The sequence below is a fragment of the Manis pentadactyla genome, chromosome 9, assembly GCF_030020395.1.
Source record: "Manis pentadactyla isolate mManPen7 chromosome 9, mManPen7.hap1, whole genome shotgun sequence".
Classification (NCBI taxonomy): domain Eukaryota; kingdom Metazoa; phylum Chordata; class Mammalia; order Pholidota; family Manidae; genus Manis; species Manis pentadactyla.
The window spans coordinates 39,223,133-39,241,539 of NC_080027.1; the positions used below are offsets into that span (position 1 = coordinate 39,223,133).

At 43.2% G+C, this 18,407-nt stretch overlaps 1 protein-coding gene across 2 annotated transcripts; it reads right to left on the minus strand.

Moving 5' to 3' along the window:
• Positions 1–7,272: 7,272 nt before the first annotated feature.
• Positions 7,273–17,749, minus strand: NEU3 (neuraminidase 3). Of its 2 annotated transcripts, none has more exons than XM_057507219.1 (3): positions 17,145–17,749; positions 12,495–12,778; positions 7,273–8,866 (listed from the first exon to the last, which is right to left on the minus strand). In XM_057507219.1, the coding sequence occupies exons 2-3, from the start codon at positions 12,699–12,701 to the stop codon at positions 7,787–7,789; spliced, it is 1,287 nt and encodes a 428-aa protein (XP_057363202.1). In that variant the 5' UTR covers positions 12,702–12,778; positions 17,145–17,749; the 3' UTR covers positions 7,273–7,786. The 2 variants fall into 2 exon arrangements, with proteins under 2 accessions (XP_057363202.1, XP_057363201.1); XM_057507218.1 differs by having other exon boundaries at positions 12,495–12,706; positions 17,145–17,747.
• Between the last annotated feature and the right edge of the window lie 658 nt (positions 17,750–18,407).

Here is an 18,407-nt window from a genome sequence, read left to right on the forward strand (position 1 = left end):
TTTTTTATTTTTTCTGGTCGTTGTTTTGTTTTGGCGGGTGCTTTTTGGAAGTCTTAAAGGGGCAGGGTGGGACACTTAATCCAGAGGTAGGGAATCCGGGGATCTCTGGGCACCCTAACCCCTGGGCTGCAGGGAGCATGAAGGCCCCTTACGGAGATAAATAGCCTCCGGGCGGCTCTCCCTCCAACAACCCCACCACTTTGGAGCAGCTGCCCGAGCCAGGCCACGCCCACAGCAACAGCGGAGATAAACTCCACAGCAGCCGGGCAGGAAGCAGAAACCCTGTCTGCGTGCAGCTGCCCAGCACAAGCCACTAGAGGTCGCTGTTCTCCCAGGAGAGGAGGGCCACAAACCAACAAGAAGGGAAGTTCTTCCAGCCGTCACTCGTCCCAGCTCTGCAAACTATTCCTATCACCATGAAAAGACAGAATTACAGGCAAACCAAGATAACAGAGACTCCAGAGAAGGAGACAGACCTAACCAGTCTTCCTGACAAAGAATTCAAAATAAAAATCATAAACATGCTGACAGAGATGCAGAAAAATACGCAAGAGATATGGGATGAAGTCTGGAGGGAGATCACAGATGCCAGAAAAGAGATTGCAGAAATGAAACAAACTCTGGAAGGGTTTATAAGCAGAATGGATAGGATGCAAGAGGCCATTGATGGAATTGAAACCAGAGAACAGGAACACATAGAAGCTGACAGAGAGAGAGACAAAAGGATCTCCAGGAATGAAACAATATTAAGAGAACGGTGTGACCAATCCAAAAGGAACAATATCCGTATTATAGGGGTTCCAGAAGAAGAAGAGAGAGGAAAAGAGATGGAAAGTATCTTAGAAGAAATAATTGCTGAAAACTTCCCCAAACTGGGGGAGGAAATAATCGAACAGACCACGGAAATACACAGAAACCCCAATAGAAAGGATCCAAGGAGGACAACACCAAGACACATAATAATTGAAATGGCAAAGATCAAGGACAAGTAAAGAGTTTTAAAGGCAGCTAGAGAGAAAAAGGTCACCTATAAAGGAAAACCCATCAGGCTAACATCAGACTTCTCGACAGAAACCCTACAGGCCAGAAGAGAATGGCATGATATATTTAATGCAATGAAACAGAAGGGCCTTGAACCAAGGATACTGTATCCAGCACGACTATCATTTAAATATGACGGTGGGATTAAACAATTCCCAGACAAACAAAAGCTGAGGGAATTTGCTTCCCACAAACCACCTCTACAGGACATCTTACAGGGACTGCTCTAGATGGGAGCACTCCTAGAAAGAGCACAGAACAAAACACCCAACATAGGAAGAATGGAGGAGGAGGAATAGGAAGGGAGAGAAGAAAAGAATCTCCAGACAGTGTATATAACAGCTCAATAAGCGAGCTAAGTTAGGCAGTAAGATACTAAAGAGGCTAACCTTGAACCTTTGGTAACCACGAATTTAAAGCCTGCAATGGCAATAAGTACATATCTTTCAATAGTCACCCTAAATGTAAATGGACTGAATGCACCAATCAAAAGACACAGAGTAATAAAATGGATAAAAAAGCAAGACCCATCTATATGCTGCTTACAAGAAACTCACCTCAAACCCAAAGACATGTACAGCCTAAAAGTCAAGGGATGGAAAAACATATTTCAGGCAAACAACAGCGAGAAGAAAGCAGGGGTTGCAGTACTAATATCAGACTAAATAGACTTCAAAACAAAGAAAGTAACAAGAGATAAAGAAGGACACTACATAATGATAAAGGGCTCAGTCCAACAAGAGGATATAACCATTCTAAATATATATGCACCCAACACAGGAGCACCAGCATATGTGAAACAAATACTAACAGAACTAAAGGGGGAATTAGACTGCAATGCATTCATTCTAGGAGACTTCAACACACCACTCACCCCAAAGGATAGATCCACCAGGCAGAAAATAAGTAAGGACACGGAAGCACTGAACAACACAGTGGAGCAGATGGACCTAATAGACATTTATAGAACTCTACATCCAAAAGCAACAGGATATACATTCTTCTTAAGTGCACATGGAACATTCTCCAGAATAGACCACATACTAGACCACAAAAAGAGCCTCAGCAAAACCCAAAATATTGAAATTCTTCGAACCAACTTTTCAGACCACAAAAGTATAAAACTAGAAATAAATTCTACAAAGAAAACAAAAAGGCTCACAAACACATGGAGGCTAAACAACATGCTCCTAAATAATCAATGGATCAACGAACAAATTAAAATAGAGATCAAGGAATATATAGAAACAAATGACAACAATAACACAAAGCCCCAACTTCTGTGGGACACAGCGAAAGCAGTCTTAAGAGGAAAGTATATAGCGATCCAGGCACATTTGAAGAAGCAAGAACAATCCCAAATGAATAGTCTAACATTACAATTATTGAAATTGGAAAAAGAAGAACAAATGAGGCCTAAAGTCAGCAGAAGGAGGGACATAATAAAGATCAGAGAAGAAATAAACAAAATTGAGAAGAATAAAACAATAGAAAAAATCAATGAAACCAAGAGCTGGTTCTTTGAGAAAATAAACAAAATAGATAAGCCTCTAGCCAAACTTATTAAGAGAAAAAGAGAATCAACACAAATCAACAGAATCACAAATGAGAATGGAAAAATCACGACAGACTCCACAGAAATACAAAGAATTATTAAAGACTACTATGAAAACCTATATGCCAACAAGCTGGAAAACCTAGAAGAAATGGACAACTTCCTAGAAAAATACAACCTTCCAAGACTGACCAAGGAAGAAACACAAAAGTTAAACAAACCAATTACAAGCAAAGAAATTGAAATGGTAATCAAAAAACTACCCAAGAACAAAACACCCGGGCTGGATGCATTTACCTCAGAATTTTATCAGACACACAGAGAAGACATAATACCCATTCTCCTTAGAGTTTTCCAAAATATAGAGGAGGAGGGGATACTCCCAAACTCATTCTATGAAGCTAACATCACCCTAATACAAAAACCAGGCAAAGACCCCGCCAAGAAAGAAAACTACAGACCAATATACCTGATGAACGTAGATGCAAAAATACTCAACAAAATATTAGCAAACCGAATACAAAAGTATATCAGAAGGATCATACACCATGACCAAGTGGGATTCATCCCAGGGATGCAAGGATGGTACAACATTCGAAAGTCCATCAACATCATCCACCACATCAACAAAAAGAAAGACAAAAACCACATGATCATCTCCATAGATGCTGAAAAAGCATTTGACAAAGTTCAACATCCATTCATGATAAAAACTCTCAGCAAAATGGGAATTAGGGTAAGTACCTCAACATAATAAACGCCATATATCATAAAGCCACAGCCAACATTATGCTGAACAGCGAGAAGCTGAAAGCTTTTCCTCTGAGATCGGGAACTAGACAGGGATGCCCACTCTCCCCACTGCTATTTAACATAGTACTGGAGGTCCTAGCCACGGCAATCAGACAAAACAAAGAAATACAAGGAATCCAGATTGGTAAAGAAGAAGTTAAACTGTCACTATTTGCAGATGACATGATATTGTACATAAAAAACCCTAAAGACTCCACCCCAAAACTACTAGAATTGATATCGGAATACAGCAAAGTTGCAGGATACAAAATTAACACACAGAAATCTGTAGCTTTCCTATACACTAACAATGAACCAATAGAAAGAGAAATCAGGAAAACAATTCCATTCACAATTGCATCAAAAAGAATAAAATACCTAGGAATAAATCTAACCAAAGAAGTGAATGACCTATACTCTGAAAACTACAAGTCACTCTTAAGAGAAATTAAAGGGGACACTAACAAATGGAAACTCATCCCATGCTCGTGGCTAGGAAGAATTAATATCGTCAAAATGGCCATCCTGCCCAAAGCAATATACAGATTTGATGCAATCCCTATCAAATTACCAGCAACATTCTTCAATGAACTGGAACAAATAATTCAAAAATTCATATGGAAACACCAAAGACCCCGAATAGCCAAAGCAATCCTGAGAAAGAAGAATAAAGTAGGGGAGATCTCACTCCCCAATTTCAAGCTCTACTATAAAGCCATAGTAATCAAGACAATTTGGTACTGGCACAAGAACAGAGCCACAGACCAGTGGAACAGACTAGAGACTCCAGACATTAACCCAAACATATATGGTTAATTAATATTTGATAAAGGAGCCATGGACATACAATGGCGAAATGACAGTCTCTTCAACAGATGGTGCTGGCAAAACTAGACAGCTACATGTAGGAGAATGAAACTGGACCATTGTCTAACCCCATATACAAAAGTAAATTCAAAATGGATCAAAGACCTGAATGTAAGCCATGAAACCATTAAACTCTTGGAAGAAAACATAGGCAAAAACCTCTTAGACATAAACATGAGTGACCTCTTCTTGAACATATCTCCCGGGCAAGGAAAACAACAGCAAAAATGAAAAAGTGGGACTATATTAAGCTGAAAAGCTTCTGTACAGCAAAAGACACCATCAATAGAACAAAAAGGAACCCTACAGTATGAGAGAATATATTTGAAAATGACAGATCCGATAAAGGCTTGACATCCAGAATATATAAAGAGCTCACACGCCTCAACAAACAAAAAACAAATAACCCAATTAAAAAATGGGCAGAGGAACTGAACAGACAGTTCTCCAAAACAGAAATACAGATGGCCAACAGACACATGAAAAGATGCTCCACATCGCTAATTATCAGACAAATGCAAATTAAAACTACAATGAGGTATCACCTCACACCAGTAAGGATGGCTGCCATCCAAAAGACAAACAACAACAAATGTTGGCGAGGCTGTGGAGAAAGGGGAACCCTCCTACACTGCTGGTGGGAATGTAAACTTGTTCAACCATTGTGGAAAGCAGTATGGAGGTACATCAAAATGCTCAAAACAGACTTACCATTTGACCCAGGAATTGCACTCCTAGGAATTTACCCTAAGAATGCAGCACTCAAGTATGAGAAAGATCAGTGCACCCCTATGTTTATCGCAGCACTATTTACAATAGCAAGAATTGGAAGCAACCTAAATGTCCATCTATAGATGAATGGATAAAGAAGATGTGGTACATATACACAATGGAATACTACTCAGCCATAAGAAAAGGGCAAATCCAACCATTTGCAGCAACATGGATGGAGCTGGAGGGTATTATGCTCAGTGAAACAAGCCAAGCGGAGAAAGAGAAATACCAAATGATTTCACTCATCTGTGGAATATAAGTACAAAGGAAAAACTGAAGGAACAAAACAGCAGCAGAACCACAGAACTCAAGAATGGACTAACAGGTACCAAAGGGAAAGGGTCTGGGGAGGATGGGTGGGTAGGGAGGGATAAGGTTGGGGGGGGAAGAAGGGGGGTATTAAGATTAGCATGCATGGGGGGGGTGGGAGAAAGGGGAGGGCTGTACAACACAGAGAAGGCAAGTAGTGATTCTACAGCATTTAGCTATGCTGATGGACAGTGACTGTAAGGGGGTTTATAGGGGGGACCTGGTATAGGGGAGAACCTAGTAAACATAATATTCGTCATGTAAGTGTAGATTAATGATACCAAAAAAAAAAAAAAAGGCAGTTCCTGTGTGGTGACCTCCAATGAGTTCTACACAAGGGTATAAAGGGCATATAAAAGTGTAGGCAAAGGGCCTGTTTGTGTTTATACAGAGGATCAAAGCCTAATTTGGCTACCCCGAAAATCAACTAAGATATGATATGAAAAAGAACTTCCAACATCAGCACTCTCTGGAAGACTCATGCCAGAAGATGATCATCAAAAAACCCCAACAAAGATCCACACACTGCTACAGCTGTAGATGCACTCATCCCACCAGTTCCTGGACTTGCCATGGGAATGAGGAAGGAGATATCTAAGCTGGCCTGTGCATACAGTGAAACAACAAATTTGACTGGATCTATACTGTTGGAACTCAACCAAGAATTAGGAGAAGTGCAAATTGTAGCGCTCCAAAATCTTACAACTACAGACTATTTACTGTTAAAAGAACATATGGCATGTGAACAGTCCCCAGGAATGGGTTGTTTTAATTTGTCTGATTTCTCTCAGACTGTTCAAGTTCAGTTGGACAATATCCACCATATCATAGATAAGTTTTCACAAATGCCTAAGGTGCCTAACTGGTTTTCTTGGTTTCACTGGAGATGGATGGTAATTACAGGTATGCTTTGGTTATGTAACTATACTCCTATTATGTTAATGTGTGTGCGCAATTTAATTAGTAGTTTAAAACCTATACATGCTGAAGTTACTCTACAAGAAGATATGTCAAAGAAATAATCAATCTTCCCATGTTTTCTTCCACCTGCTACTACTATAGCTTTTCTTCTTCCTTCCTAATTACAACCCTTAAATAGAATTCGTGCCTCATATCAAATTTTCCGAGTATCATAATTCTTCCAAGTCGTAAAGATACCTCAAGACAAATGCTGGGCATAGAAGCCACAGGGCATAAATCTGCAAAGAAGTAAAAAGCTAACCTTTTCAAACAATAAGGCTTCTCTCTCACTTACCACCTTTACATTTCCCTGTATGGCTCCAGAAGATGACTGGTTAGCCAGAGACGGGTAAGATTCCTCAAGGGAGGAACAACCTAAGACAGGCACAGTCGCAGGGGGGTCATCAGGTGAGAAATTGGGGATCAACAGAGGTGAGGCTTAGAACCTCACCCCCCCATTCTGAGAGAAATCTTCTGCATACGTGGATGTTTTATTGCCTTTGTCTAGCTTGGATTAACACATAGTCTACAGGCACACACCTGATCATCTACATTTGCTCTCTTACAACACTAAACTATGTTTTCTACCTTTATCTTGTATCTACCTACCACTTCAGCATTTTATTAAAAATAATAATAATAAAGAGAGAAATGTGGTATCCACATATAAATCAAGTATAAAAATCAAATGAGTATTCATATTTGAACTGTTTATAGTTCATAATGCATGAGCAAAACCGAAAGTTTCTGTGATGACTGCCCTTATACTGTTCACCATGTAACTTATTCACTATGTAAGAATTTGTTCTCCATGTAAAAACTTGTTCGTTATGCTTCAGAAGATTGGAGACTGACGAAAATTAGGCTTGGGGTGGATTAATGATTGTGCATTGAGCATTTACTCCCCTATACAGAATTTTATTGTTGTTAACAACCATTTATCAATAAATATGAGAGATGCCCTCACAAAAAAAAAAAACAGAACCATCCAGATCTTCCTGCTTGTAACCTCACATGCGGATGAGTGACAAGTCATTGAAAAGATGAATCCTCTGACTTCCATTCTGAGATCAGAGTCCTATGTGCATCCAGGACTTACTTGCTGATCACGGAGCATGCAGACACTCTGCCTTTCCTAAGGCTGGGAAGCAGGGAAATCACAGGACCAATCCTCTCCTTTTACAGATGGGGACCTGAGACCCAGAAAGTTGGGTGACGTGTCTAAGGCCCCAAAGCAAGCCAGTGGACAGCCAGGACCACATCATGATTTCCCAACTCACAGATGAATGCTCTTTCCACTGCAGGAGCTGTGGCAAATTCTCATTTTGTTCTTTGGAGAAGGAGAAGTAAAAAAAGATAGGAAGCAGAATATTAAGTTTTTGGATTCTCTGTAGACTTCGGTAACCTGTTAACCCAGCCTCCTCCATTATCCTGCCTATGGTTGCCTTCACTGGTTTCCCTTGTCTGGAAAGTTGGGTCCTAAACCAATTAATTTGGAACTGGCTCATAGTTCCTCCCAGGGCCGGTGCAGTCCCCATGCATGTGGCTCAGGATCTCTCGGGCTGTAAACAGGCGGAAGGCAATCTGCTCAAACTCCTGCTTGGTCCCACACTCAAACAAACACCCAAACAAGTCTTCATTCTCCAGAACAGCCAAATCAGAGTAGCCGCAGGGCCCAGTGTGCAAGATCCAGGGACGGGACCAGCAGGCACCCTCCAAAGGGGTCTGGTTGAGGTAGATGCCTAGGTTGACCCTTCGTTTCTTACTGGTTGGGTGTGAGTATAGGAGCCATGATTCTGACTGTGTTCCAGCTTCCGGCTGTAGCTTCGGGGAGCTGTCCAGTAGAAGACTCTGCTGAACAGTAGGAACATCTTTGCCATTAGAGTCCTGACACCCATGTGGGATCTCCAGCGGTCGGAAACTCACCACACTGCCCTGGCAGCCATGTGGGGGCTCACAGAGCTGTTGGCTCAGGGCTGGTCTCTGAAAGCATTCACCGCGGTCAGTGCTTAGTGCCTCCGCCCGGCACCTGTGTGGTGTCCGGGCACTGCAATACAGAACAGGGTAGCCGGCCCTCCCACTTACCTCTGCCACTTCACATTCCACTGTCACCATGGGCTTAATAAGCTTGCCATGGTGCCATGTGGTCCCTAGGTCATCACTGTAGATCATCAGGGAATGAGGCCTGGCTTTACATGGTAGCCGGAGGCAAAAGAACCAGTAAGGGATGTAGTAGGCATATGCTGGGATGACCAACCTCCCTGACTGCAGCTGGATGCCATGACCTGGGCCCACAGCAAATGTGGCCCAACGCTTCACCTCTGGGCCAATGACCTCCTCAGTCAGGTCCCTCACCTCACTCCACGAACTGCCAGCATCCTGACTGCAGATGAAGCAGAGGCGGGCAGCATTCCTGCCTGTCAGAATCTGTTGATGCTCAGTGACAAGGCCCTGCACACAGATGAAGAATAAGTACACACGGCCACTCTTCTGCTCCCACACAGGACAGGGGTTCATGGTGCGATGCCCAGGTAATGTGGCTTCCATCAGTGGCTTCAGAGGACCCCACTGGACAAGGGGAAGGGAGAGAGAGAAGGATTGAGAAACAGCAGGCATGAGGCTCATTCAAAACACCAGTAATTTTCAGAGATAAAAAATAGAGAGTATTGAGATCTATAAAACTGTTAAGGCCCAAGCATTCACTAATTGTCAAGTATTACAGGATGACTTATAAAGATAGAAAGAGGCAATGCTAAATGTTTATATACTGTCCCCTCAGTCTGGAACACTCTTCCTCACTTTCTGTAGATGCCCAATTCACCTTCCAAAACCAAACTCAAACCCTCCTACGCTGGTGGTAGGAATGTAATTTAGTTCAACCATTGTGGAAAGCAGTATGGAGGTTCCTCAAAAAACTAAAATAGAAATACCAATTGACCCAGAATTCCACTCCTAGGAATTTACCTGAAGAAAACAAGATTACAGATTCAAAAAGACATATGCACCCCTATGTTTATCACAGCACTATTTACAATAGCCAAGAAATGGAAGCAACCTAAATGTCCATCAGTAGATGAATGGATAAAGAAGAGGTGGTACATATACACAATGGAATATTATTCAGCCATAAGAAGAAAACAAATCCTACCATTTACAACAACATGGATGGAGCTAGAGGGTACTATGCTCAGTGAAATAAGCCAGGCAGAGAAAGACAAGTACCAAATGATTTCACTCATTTGTGGAGTATAACACAAAGCAAAACTGAAGGAAGAAAACAGCAGCAGACTCACAGACTCCAAGAAGGGACTAGCAGTTACCAAAGGGAAGGAGTTGGGACAGTGGGTGGGGAGGGAGGGAGAAGGGGATTAAGGGGCATTATGATTAGCACACATAATGTAGGGGGGTCACAGGGAAGGCAGTATAGCACAGAGAAGACTAGTGACTCTGTAGCATCTTACTTCACTGATGGACAGTGACTGCAATGGGGTGTGGTGAGGGTGCTTGTTAATAGGGGTGAATATAGTAACCACAAAGTTACTCGTGTGAGACCTTCATAAGATTAAGGTATATCAATGATACCTTAATATTAAAACACAAAAAAACCCAACTCAAAAGTTACCTCCTTTATGAAAACTTCAGTGAAATTTCCTCCCTTTCCCTACCAAAGGCAACGAGTGGCTTGCTCTTGGTAGATGCAGAGGAGTTACAGCACTTCCATAACACAGAGTTTTATGACTGGCTCCCTTCCTAGACTATGAGTCTTTTGAGAGTATAAACCCAATTATTCTAATTTTGTATCTCCACTGCCCAGCACATTATAGGAGCTACATAATATCTTTAAAAAGAGAGGAGGATCAAAAGAAAAAGGAAGGAAGGAAGAAAAGAAAGAAAAAGAGCCTGATACCACAGACCAGATCCTAAGGACAGTAATCAATAGTTTTGATGGAACCAGAAACCAAATCAAGCCTGTAGCCTAAGGCATTACTGAAAGAACTAAACCTGTTAAGGCCCAAAAAAGAGAAAACTCAAGAGGCATGACTACTACTTGCAGGTACATCAAAGCGCAGTTCTCTGGGAAAGATATTATGTTACATACAGACTGACTGGCTGCCCCTGAAGGCAGAACAAGCCCAGTGGGTAATTACAAGTATAGATCATCTCATTCCAGAGAAAAATTTTACAACTGCCACAGGATTAAGTTCCTCATTTGAGGAAAGCAGGCCCTTTATAGATGACTAATGTTACGTTCCTACTCTGTAATTGCCATTATTAATTACACTTGGTGGATGAGGAAACAGAGAAGGGCCGAGTCCCCAGGGTCACACAGCCACTAAGTGGTAGGTCTTCCCTGCCTCCAAAGCCACATTCTTAATCACTAAGCTGTTAGTAGCTACCAATGGAATACAGAAGATTTCTATACTAGGAGAGAAGTTAGGCTGATGAGTCGTCTACCTTCAAGAAGCCAGTTAAATAAATTAGAGAATGAAAGTGAATAAAATGACACAGCTAAAGTGGCCATGTTTGTGCATGTGTGTGACTATTGGGTAGTGAAGTTAAACAACAGGTAGGTCTGATGAAAAATGCTTAACAGCCCAACTGTCTTTGATAGACAGGAGGGTAACATGACCACAGGCAATGCCTGCCTGGAGGAAACGGAAGCACTGGAACTCCAAGCTGGCTCTAAGCTGCAGGGCTTGGTCTCTGGAGGCTGGGGATGCCAACAAAGGCTTGGTTCTGGGAAGCTGTAAGGAAGGCACATGACAAGATAAGGTGGAAGATCAGGGACAGGAAATGCCCCAAACTAAAACATTTCCCCACAGGGAAATGTGAGCAAGTCATCAGAAGCAAAGACAGGCTGCCGGCAAGGCCTCCCTTCAGCAGAATAGCATTTGCACACTCACAGCAAAAAAAAGCATGTCTACGGACATGAAGTGTTAATGGTGAGCTTTCTGTGGGCAGAAAAGCAGATTAAAGTATCTATCATAAAGATATATGTATTTGTTTGTTTACACCAGACTTTCAAATCCATTGTTGCATCAGATCCTCACTTCAGCCAGCTCTGGGACATAAAAGAAGCTGACAGTAGGAAAAACGGGTTCTGAAATAACCCTGTAGCTCACAGGCCCAAGTGCAGCAACCATTCCTTCCCCATTCAAAACGCAACACAAACAAAAGGAAAATAATACAGAGAACTAACTGGTGGTTGCCAGAGGGGAGGGGCATCAGGGGGGACAGGTGAAATAGGTGAAGGGAATAAAGAGGTACAAACTTTCAAATACAAAATAAGTAAGAGGTACAAACTTTCCATTATAAAATATATGTCACAGGGATTTATAGTAAAACATAGGGAATATAGTCATTAACATTGTAGTATCTTTGAACGGTGACAGATGATAACTATATTTACCATGGTGAGCATTTCATAATGTATATAATGGCTGAATTCCTATGTTGTATACCTGAAACTAATATAATTTTGTATGTCAACTAAACATATTTTTAGTATTAAAAAATGCAGTAAGATGTGCTTCTTAGGGACAAGGGCTCCAACCTCAGTTCTGCTGCTGCTGATGTATGTGCCCAAGTCAAGTCACTTTAATTCTCAGCCCGTTTCCTCCTGTAAAAGAGGGCTAATGATATGTACCTCACATAAAGCAGGTGGGAGGCTGTGTTTATCCTCCCCACCATCATCTGCTACTTGTGGTCTTGAACAAGCTACCTACCTCTTGGAGCACAAGGATCCCTCATCAGCAAGCCTGGACTAACAATGCTTACTTCCCTGAGTGGCTTACCAGGATTAAAGAGAATGTGAACAAAAAGCACACATGGGCTGAACCTGAATGAACCAAAGGCCTTTGGAATCAGAGGCCACATTTGAAGACTGCTTCCACTGCCTTAATATAGTGTGTGACCTTGAGCAAATGGCAATCTCCCTGAGCTTCAGTTTTCTCACCTGTAAAATGTGACCGACAACAGTTTCTATGTCACAGAGTGGCTGTGAGGATCCAAAGTGCCCCCAGCACACCATAAGTACTCAGTACTTACAAGTCCTGAGAGCCATTGCTCTGTTTTTCCTCCTCAGCCCCATACAGACCTTTTCTTGCCCTTATAGGAAAAGGCACAGAACCTGAAGTGCTCTGAGTGATGTGGTGAGAAACTGAGGCCCAGGGCCAGAGCTGGGATGAGGAGTCACCTGTATCGAGTGCCCAGTCCTCAGCCCCCGCCTCAGCACCAGGTGGAGGGCATCCTCATCCCTGCTTGTGGAGCGCTTCTCTGCAAAGGCCAGGAAGGTGTGGGTCAGAGGCACGTAGAGCAGGGCTGGGATCCGGTAGGTGACCCCTCTCTTGTCTTCCTGCTGGAACAGAGGGCTGTTGAAGGAGCACGATGTCACCTCTTCCATGACCTCTGCAAGGATAGGAGGCAGCTCAATGTGTATTCACGCTGGCTTGTATGCAAGTTCTGCTCTGTCATGCCATTCTGGAGATCACAGGCAGGAGGGCACAGATGTGCTCAAATGTTTATTTTTTTTATACAAGGGAACATCATGGTCTCAACAGCACAAAGGAGGCAATACACATTTCATTTGACGAATCTATCCCCCAGACTCTATGGGAATCCTATGCAGCCTGTGTCAAGCATGTCTCTTAGATGTATTCTGCATGTGCTTCTGCCAAGCATCCAGGGGTATTTCCAGCCCAGATAGTTTCTGATTGTAAGATAAATTCTAGCCGAAATAAGCAGGCGAAGAAAGGCAACAAAGGGCCAGGTAGTTTATTTGAATGCAAATTCCCGGGTGATGTTCTGCGGTCTGGCTATCACAGGCTGGGGAAGTCACACCCAGTCAGGGAGGTGGGGGCTTATAAGGGGTTAGGAGGGGGAGGAGTGGGCAAGCTATCTTAGGGGGCTTGGAGAGGTATGATTGGCTAAAGGTGACATAATAGACAACTAGAAACTTTTTTCCTTCCAAGAGGGAGGAGGCTGACATCCGGGTCTTAGTTGGCACATCAGAAGGATGGAATTCAGGAAGAGCTGTCCCCCCTCTATACAAGGCACGGACCCTGGGGTCCGGTCCGTTCTCCTTCCATGGTATCTCTCTGCTCTGTTTGTATGTCCCTGCTTTTCCTTCCTCCAGCCTAACATTAATGTCACTTTCTGGACAGAGTTTTTAGGCCATTCGGATAATATAAATAAAAACCCTACTCCAAATACGGTAATATCTGTGGTTAAGAATTCTCCACGGAAACTTTTCCCCTCTACTGGAGCCTAGGATCAGAGGCAATCTTCTTTGTCATCTCTCTATCAATAGTTCAGATTTTTTTTTTCTTCCTAGGGTGTAGATTTTCAAGGGACCCAGCTTTATGCGGAAATCTCCGTTCCAACAAGAGTCTGACACATGGGTGCCTTTGGTTCCATTCACTTTAACAGAAGGTCTATTAAAGCCTAAATTTCTAGGTAGGTGAGATGAGCAAATATCCAGGGCATCTGAGGTCAAGTTAAGATGCTAACTACTTCAGTTTTTAGTTTACTCTCAGTTTTTAGGCCCTGGGAACTTCTCTTTCTTTGTTGCAAACTCAGCTGCAAAGGACTTTTTTATGATATGCACCACTTACATATATTATGCGTTAGCTAGTCTGCCATAATGTTGAAAAATGTAAGTCTCCAGGTATACTTCCCAAAGAAAATCAGATGTTTTACTTCTTAGCAGCCCAAAAAGGGAATCAAGTCAGACATCAGAACCAGGCTTAGAATTCTTTTTTCTTTCTCCTTACCATCTATCATCCAACCCCAATCTTACCCAGGCAGGAGGGCACAGATGTGCTCAAATGTTTATTTTTTTTTATACAAGGGAACATCATGGTCTCAACAGCACAAAGGAGGCAATGTCTATAATTATCTATAAAAAAATTATCTATAAAAATGATCAGGAAGTAAGAACAGTACCCCAAAGGACTTATTCATTTACTTAGTATTTCTGGGTGCCTACACCAAGTCAGACCATAAACCGGGTGCTGCAAGACAGACAGCAAGCAGAGTTCTCAGCCCTCCAGAAACCCCCATCAAGTGACAGAATGGACATATATATGGACAATTACAGTATCATGTAATAAGTGCTACTTTAGAAGTAAACATGAGAGCATGTGAGAAATACAAGAAAGGCTATCTGTCCATATGAAGGCAGCAGAGGATTTTTGGAGGCATAATTACTTAGCCAAGTGCCTTTTATATCTTTATGCTCTGAATTCTTTATCAGAGGATAAAGATCCCTTATCTTTACACTCTATGCCTGGGAACTCTTCTTTTGGATAGCCACAGAGCAAACTCCCTGACCTCCTTTAGCTGTTGCCTGCCCCTCCCTATCTCCTGTCCCGGCTCTATTCTCCATGCACTGATCGTCCACATTAAACTTGTTTCATATGTACTTTAGAACAGAAGCTCCATAAAGGGCAGAGACACTGCTGCACCTCTATACCAAGAACCTTGCCTGGGAACTGAGAGACACAAGGCACATATTTGTTGAATGACTGAATGAATGGGTGAGCTGGATCTTAAAGGATGAATAGTGAGTTAGCCCATGGAAGAGTGAAAAGAAGAAAGGCAGTGGGAGTGCATATGAAAAGACGAGGTGACAGAAAACATAGTGAGCTGTGGGGTCTCCCAGTAGCTCAATATGAACCATGGCACAGTGCAAAAGCTGTGAGCAGAGATGGGACTGAAGGCATCAGCGGAGTCCAGACCCTGGGAAGCTTTGGTACCTTATTAAGGTGTTTATCCCACAGAGAGCAACTTAGGAGTTTTCAGCAGATCACCAGTCTTTCTGGTAGTCTTGTGGGCAATGAACTGGAAGGTTTGCTTCTGGCTACAGCCTCCTAGTGGCACTCAAGACAAACTCCCAACAATAGCATGGGAATGACACATCTGCTCACCTGTTTCTAACTTACAGAGAGAAGAACCATGGCTCACTGGTACAGGGGAAGGGGAGGTGGCTTCCTGAGTCCAGAAGAAATGCCTCTCCTCCCTTCATTTCTGGGCCCTCAATAACAGAATTGAAAGGCAGTGGTGAACTGACTTCACACAAAACTAGAGCACACCTCTCTCTCCTCAATCCAGGCTCTCCTGCCAGGGAGGGTTGGGCCTTCTTCTAAGTAAAGATCTGTCCCTGAGCCACACTGATGTAATGGTTAAGAATACAGGATTTGGACCAGGCCAGCCTACATGACCTTGGGCATGTTGTTTATCTCTATGCTTCAGGATCCTTACCTATAAAATTCAGTAGAGTGGTTGAGAGAATTAAGTTAAACAGTCTAAGTGGTTGTTATAGGGCCCATGATGTGATTTTGAGCTGAATATATGACAGTTACTATTTTTAGACTGTCAATCACTGAGTATTCTAGTTTATTCCTTGAAACCTCTGGATGATGATGATGTTAACAGCAACTATTACAACTCCTCTTCATTTAAAGCATTTAAATCCCTTTTGAAAGATGGTATTTTAAACTCCTAAAGCTAGCATTTTAATTATGAGTTAATACCAACACTATGAATCATTAGCCAACACATGATTATTAGTTAACATCAAAATAGGAAGTTTCTGGTGTGAAGAAGAATGGAGCACAGGATAGGCATGGAGTGGGGAGACGAGCTAGGAAAAAGGGAAGGGAGCTGGAATGCGGAGAGCACCAAAGAACAAGCACAACTTGTCATTGGGGACTGGATTCACGTCCCAGCCCTACCTCTTACTTGTGTGACCTAGTATTTGTCACTTAATCTCATTATGTCTTGGATTCCTTGCTTGTAAAATGTAGATAATAATGCTACCCACCTAAGATGAACAATCTGAAGAACCACTTGAAAGTGCTCTGTAAACTTTAAAGCACTCTATTAGAAGTCTTCATAATAAATTTTGGTGTCTTCACAATTTCACCTATAGCTTTGCTACCACTATAACAATTAAGGTCACTATCACTGCTTTTTATTAATTATGATTATGCTGATCATGTTAATGACATAGATGATGGCTCTGGCACAGACTTCCAAACTATTTCACATAAACTATACACTGAGAATTAGGGATAGAGAAGAATCAGGTATATTTCTGCTTTAGAGTTGTTCATTTTAGCAGAGAACACAAATTATTAATTGCTGCTCCATATAATCACCTTTCAATCAAGTCTTCCCTGCTCTCTTAACTGGGAGAGAGCATAGTGTTGTAGGAACATTGACATCTGACTTGGCTTTGACACTAACAAGTCACTAAGGCTCTGTTTCCTCGCTTTTAATGGGGATACCAGCACCAATTCTCAGGCTACAAGAACAATGTAATTCCAGACTCCAATTAATCCAGGGTAGTAGGCAGCCTCCAGTGAACCCCAGGAGGCCTACCTCATTTACTCATTCTTAACAACTAACTTTAGGAACAACTAATAGTTAAGGCGCATCCATCGTACGTCAGGACTTCCGAGATCCCGTACCCCAAATTCCTCTCGTGGTACATACAGATGGGAAAACTTAGGCCCACAGAGGGGAAGAAACTTACATGAGGTCACTCAATGGGTCAGTAGCAAAAAAGTCCCAGCTTTGGGCTCTCCGCGGCCCACAGACCCCTTTCTAGGAAAGTTTCCCCAGTCTCAGTTCCCTTTCATCTCTAAATACTAAGGCTTAAATTTTACTTAAGTGGAAGTAAAACAAAAACAAAACGAGCCAAGAAGACACTGTCTGTGTCTGAGAGCCTAGCCGACTGGGTGCCTGACTCAAAACTGCCCCGACCGGATTTCCTAAACCCAGACGGCCCGCCGAACCTGGCCCGCTTGTCGCGGGTACTCCCCAGTCCCCCAGCCCTGCTCACCTGCGCGGGTCCCCGGCTCCTCCGTCTCTCTCGCGGCAGAGCTGGGCGTGGGAACGCGCTCTCACGTCTCAGACACGGAAGCCCGTAAGAATGATCAAGGCTGGGGAGACGGAAGAAAGAGACAGACAGACAGACTGCGGACACGGACACAAAGATACCGAGGGGCCAGGGGGGAGGACGCGGGCGGGCAGATCCACACGCCAAGCGCAGGAGAGGAAGTGGGTACCGAGGAGGACCCAAGCAGCAGCCGCCAGCGGCAGGACGCGGCCAGGAGTCAGCCCCGCCCCCACAAATCGGCTTGGCTAAGACCCCGCCCCTCTCCGTCCTCGCCCCGCCCCCTCGCTGCCCAGCCTTGGCTGTCCCCGTTCTTCCCAGCCGCCAGCCTCGCCCCGGCTGTGGCGCGGGGCCTGCCCCTTCCTCTCCGATGAGACTCACTCCGGTCCGGGCCCAAGGTCAAGTTCATGCCCTGGGTCTTCCACGGCTCCCACCCGTTGTTCAGCTCCCTGGCTCCGCCCCCGGCCCTTCCATTTCCTCCCCCTCTTCCCGTCTTCTGTCCCCGTCGATTGGTATCACCGTCTAAAACTTCCCTGCACAGCCTGAGAGTCAAGCAAAGGTTCCGGATCTCAGAAGGGGCTCCACCAGAAGGGCCAGAGATCCAGAGCAATGGGTCATTCCCGCTTAAAAAAATAAAATTTGCACTAATATTTCCTTATATGTTGTATGAGTGTGTACTTACGTTGAATGAGAAAATAGATTACAATCCGATGAATAAAATAAAAACCCTTAAGTCCACAGAGATATGAATAACTGAATAAATAAATGGGAGGGAAAGGATAACTCTTCCTATAGAATTCCAATTTTAACATGTAGACTGTGCACAGCCTGGACACAATATGTCTTCTTTCCTTCCGTGAGTCTGGAATTTTGGTACATGCTAAGAGAGTGCCCACATACCAGTCCTCAACAAAAACTGTGGGAACTGGGTCTCTAATGGGAAACCTGGCACATGGGCTTCATTTTTGTTGCAGGCAGAAAAAGTGTGTTTAGTGCAGTCCCTCAGGAGAGGTAAACAGCCTACACATGAATTTTGTTGAGACTCCAGCTGTGTGTGTGCTCACTACATTGCTGTAATAAATCTTTGCTGTGAGTCCAACTATACGCTGAATCCTGTGAATCCTTCTAATGAATCTCTGAGCCTAGAGGGATGGTCTAAGGAACCCTCAACTAAATACCATATATTAAGTTTTAAAACATGTAAAGCAA

What these genes read in the sequence shown, in the direction of transcription:
- NEU3 (XM_057507219.1), bottom strand. Translation starts at nt 12,701, where the DNA reads ATGGAAGAGGTGACATCGTGCTCCTTCAACAGCCCTCTGTTCCAGCAG. An exon ending in GGACTGGGCACTCGATACAG is followed by an intron (nt 8,867 to 12,494) that starts GTGACTCCTCAT and finishes CCCCTTGTCCAG; the next exon opens with TGGGGTCCTCTGAAGCCACT.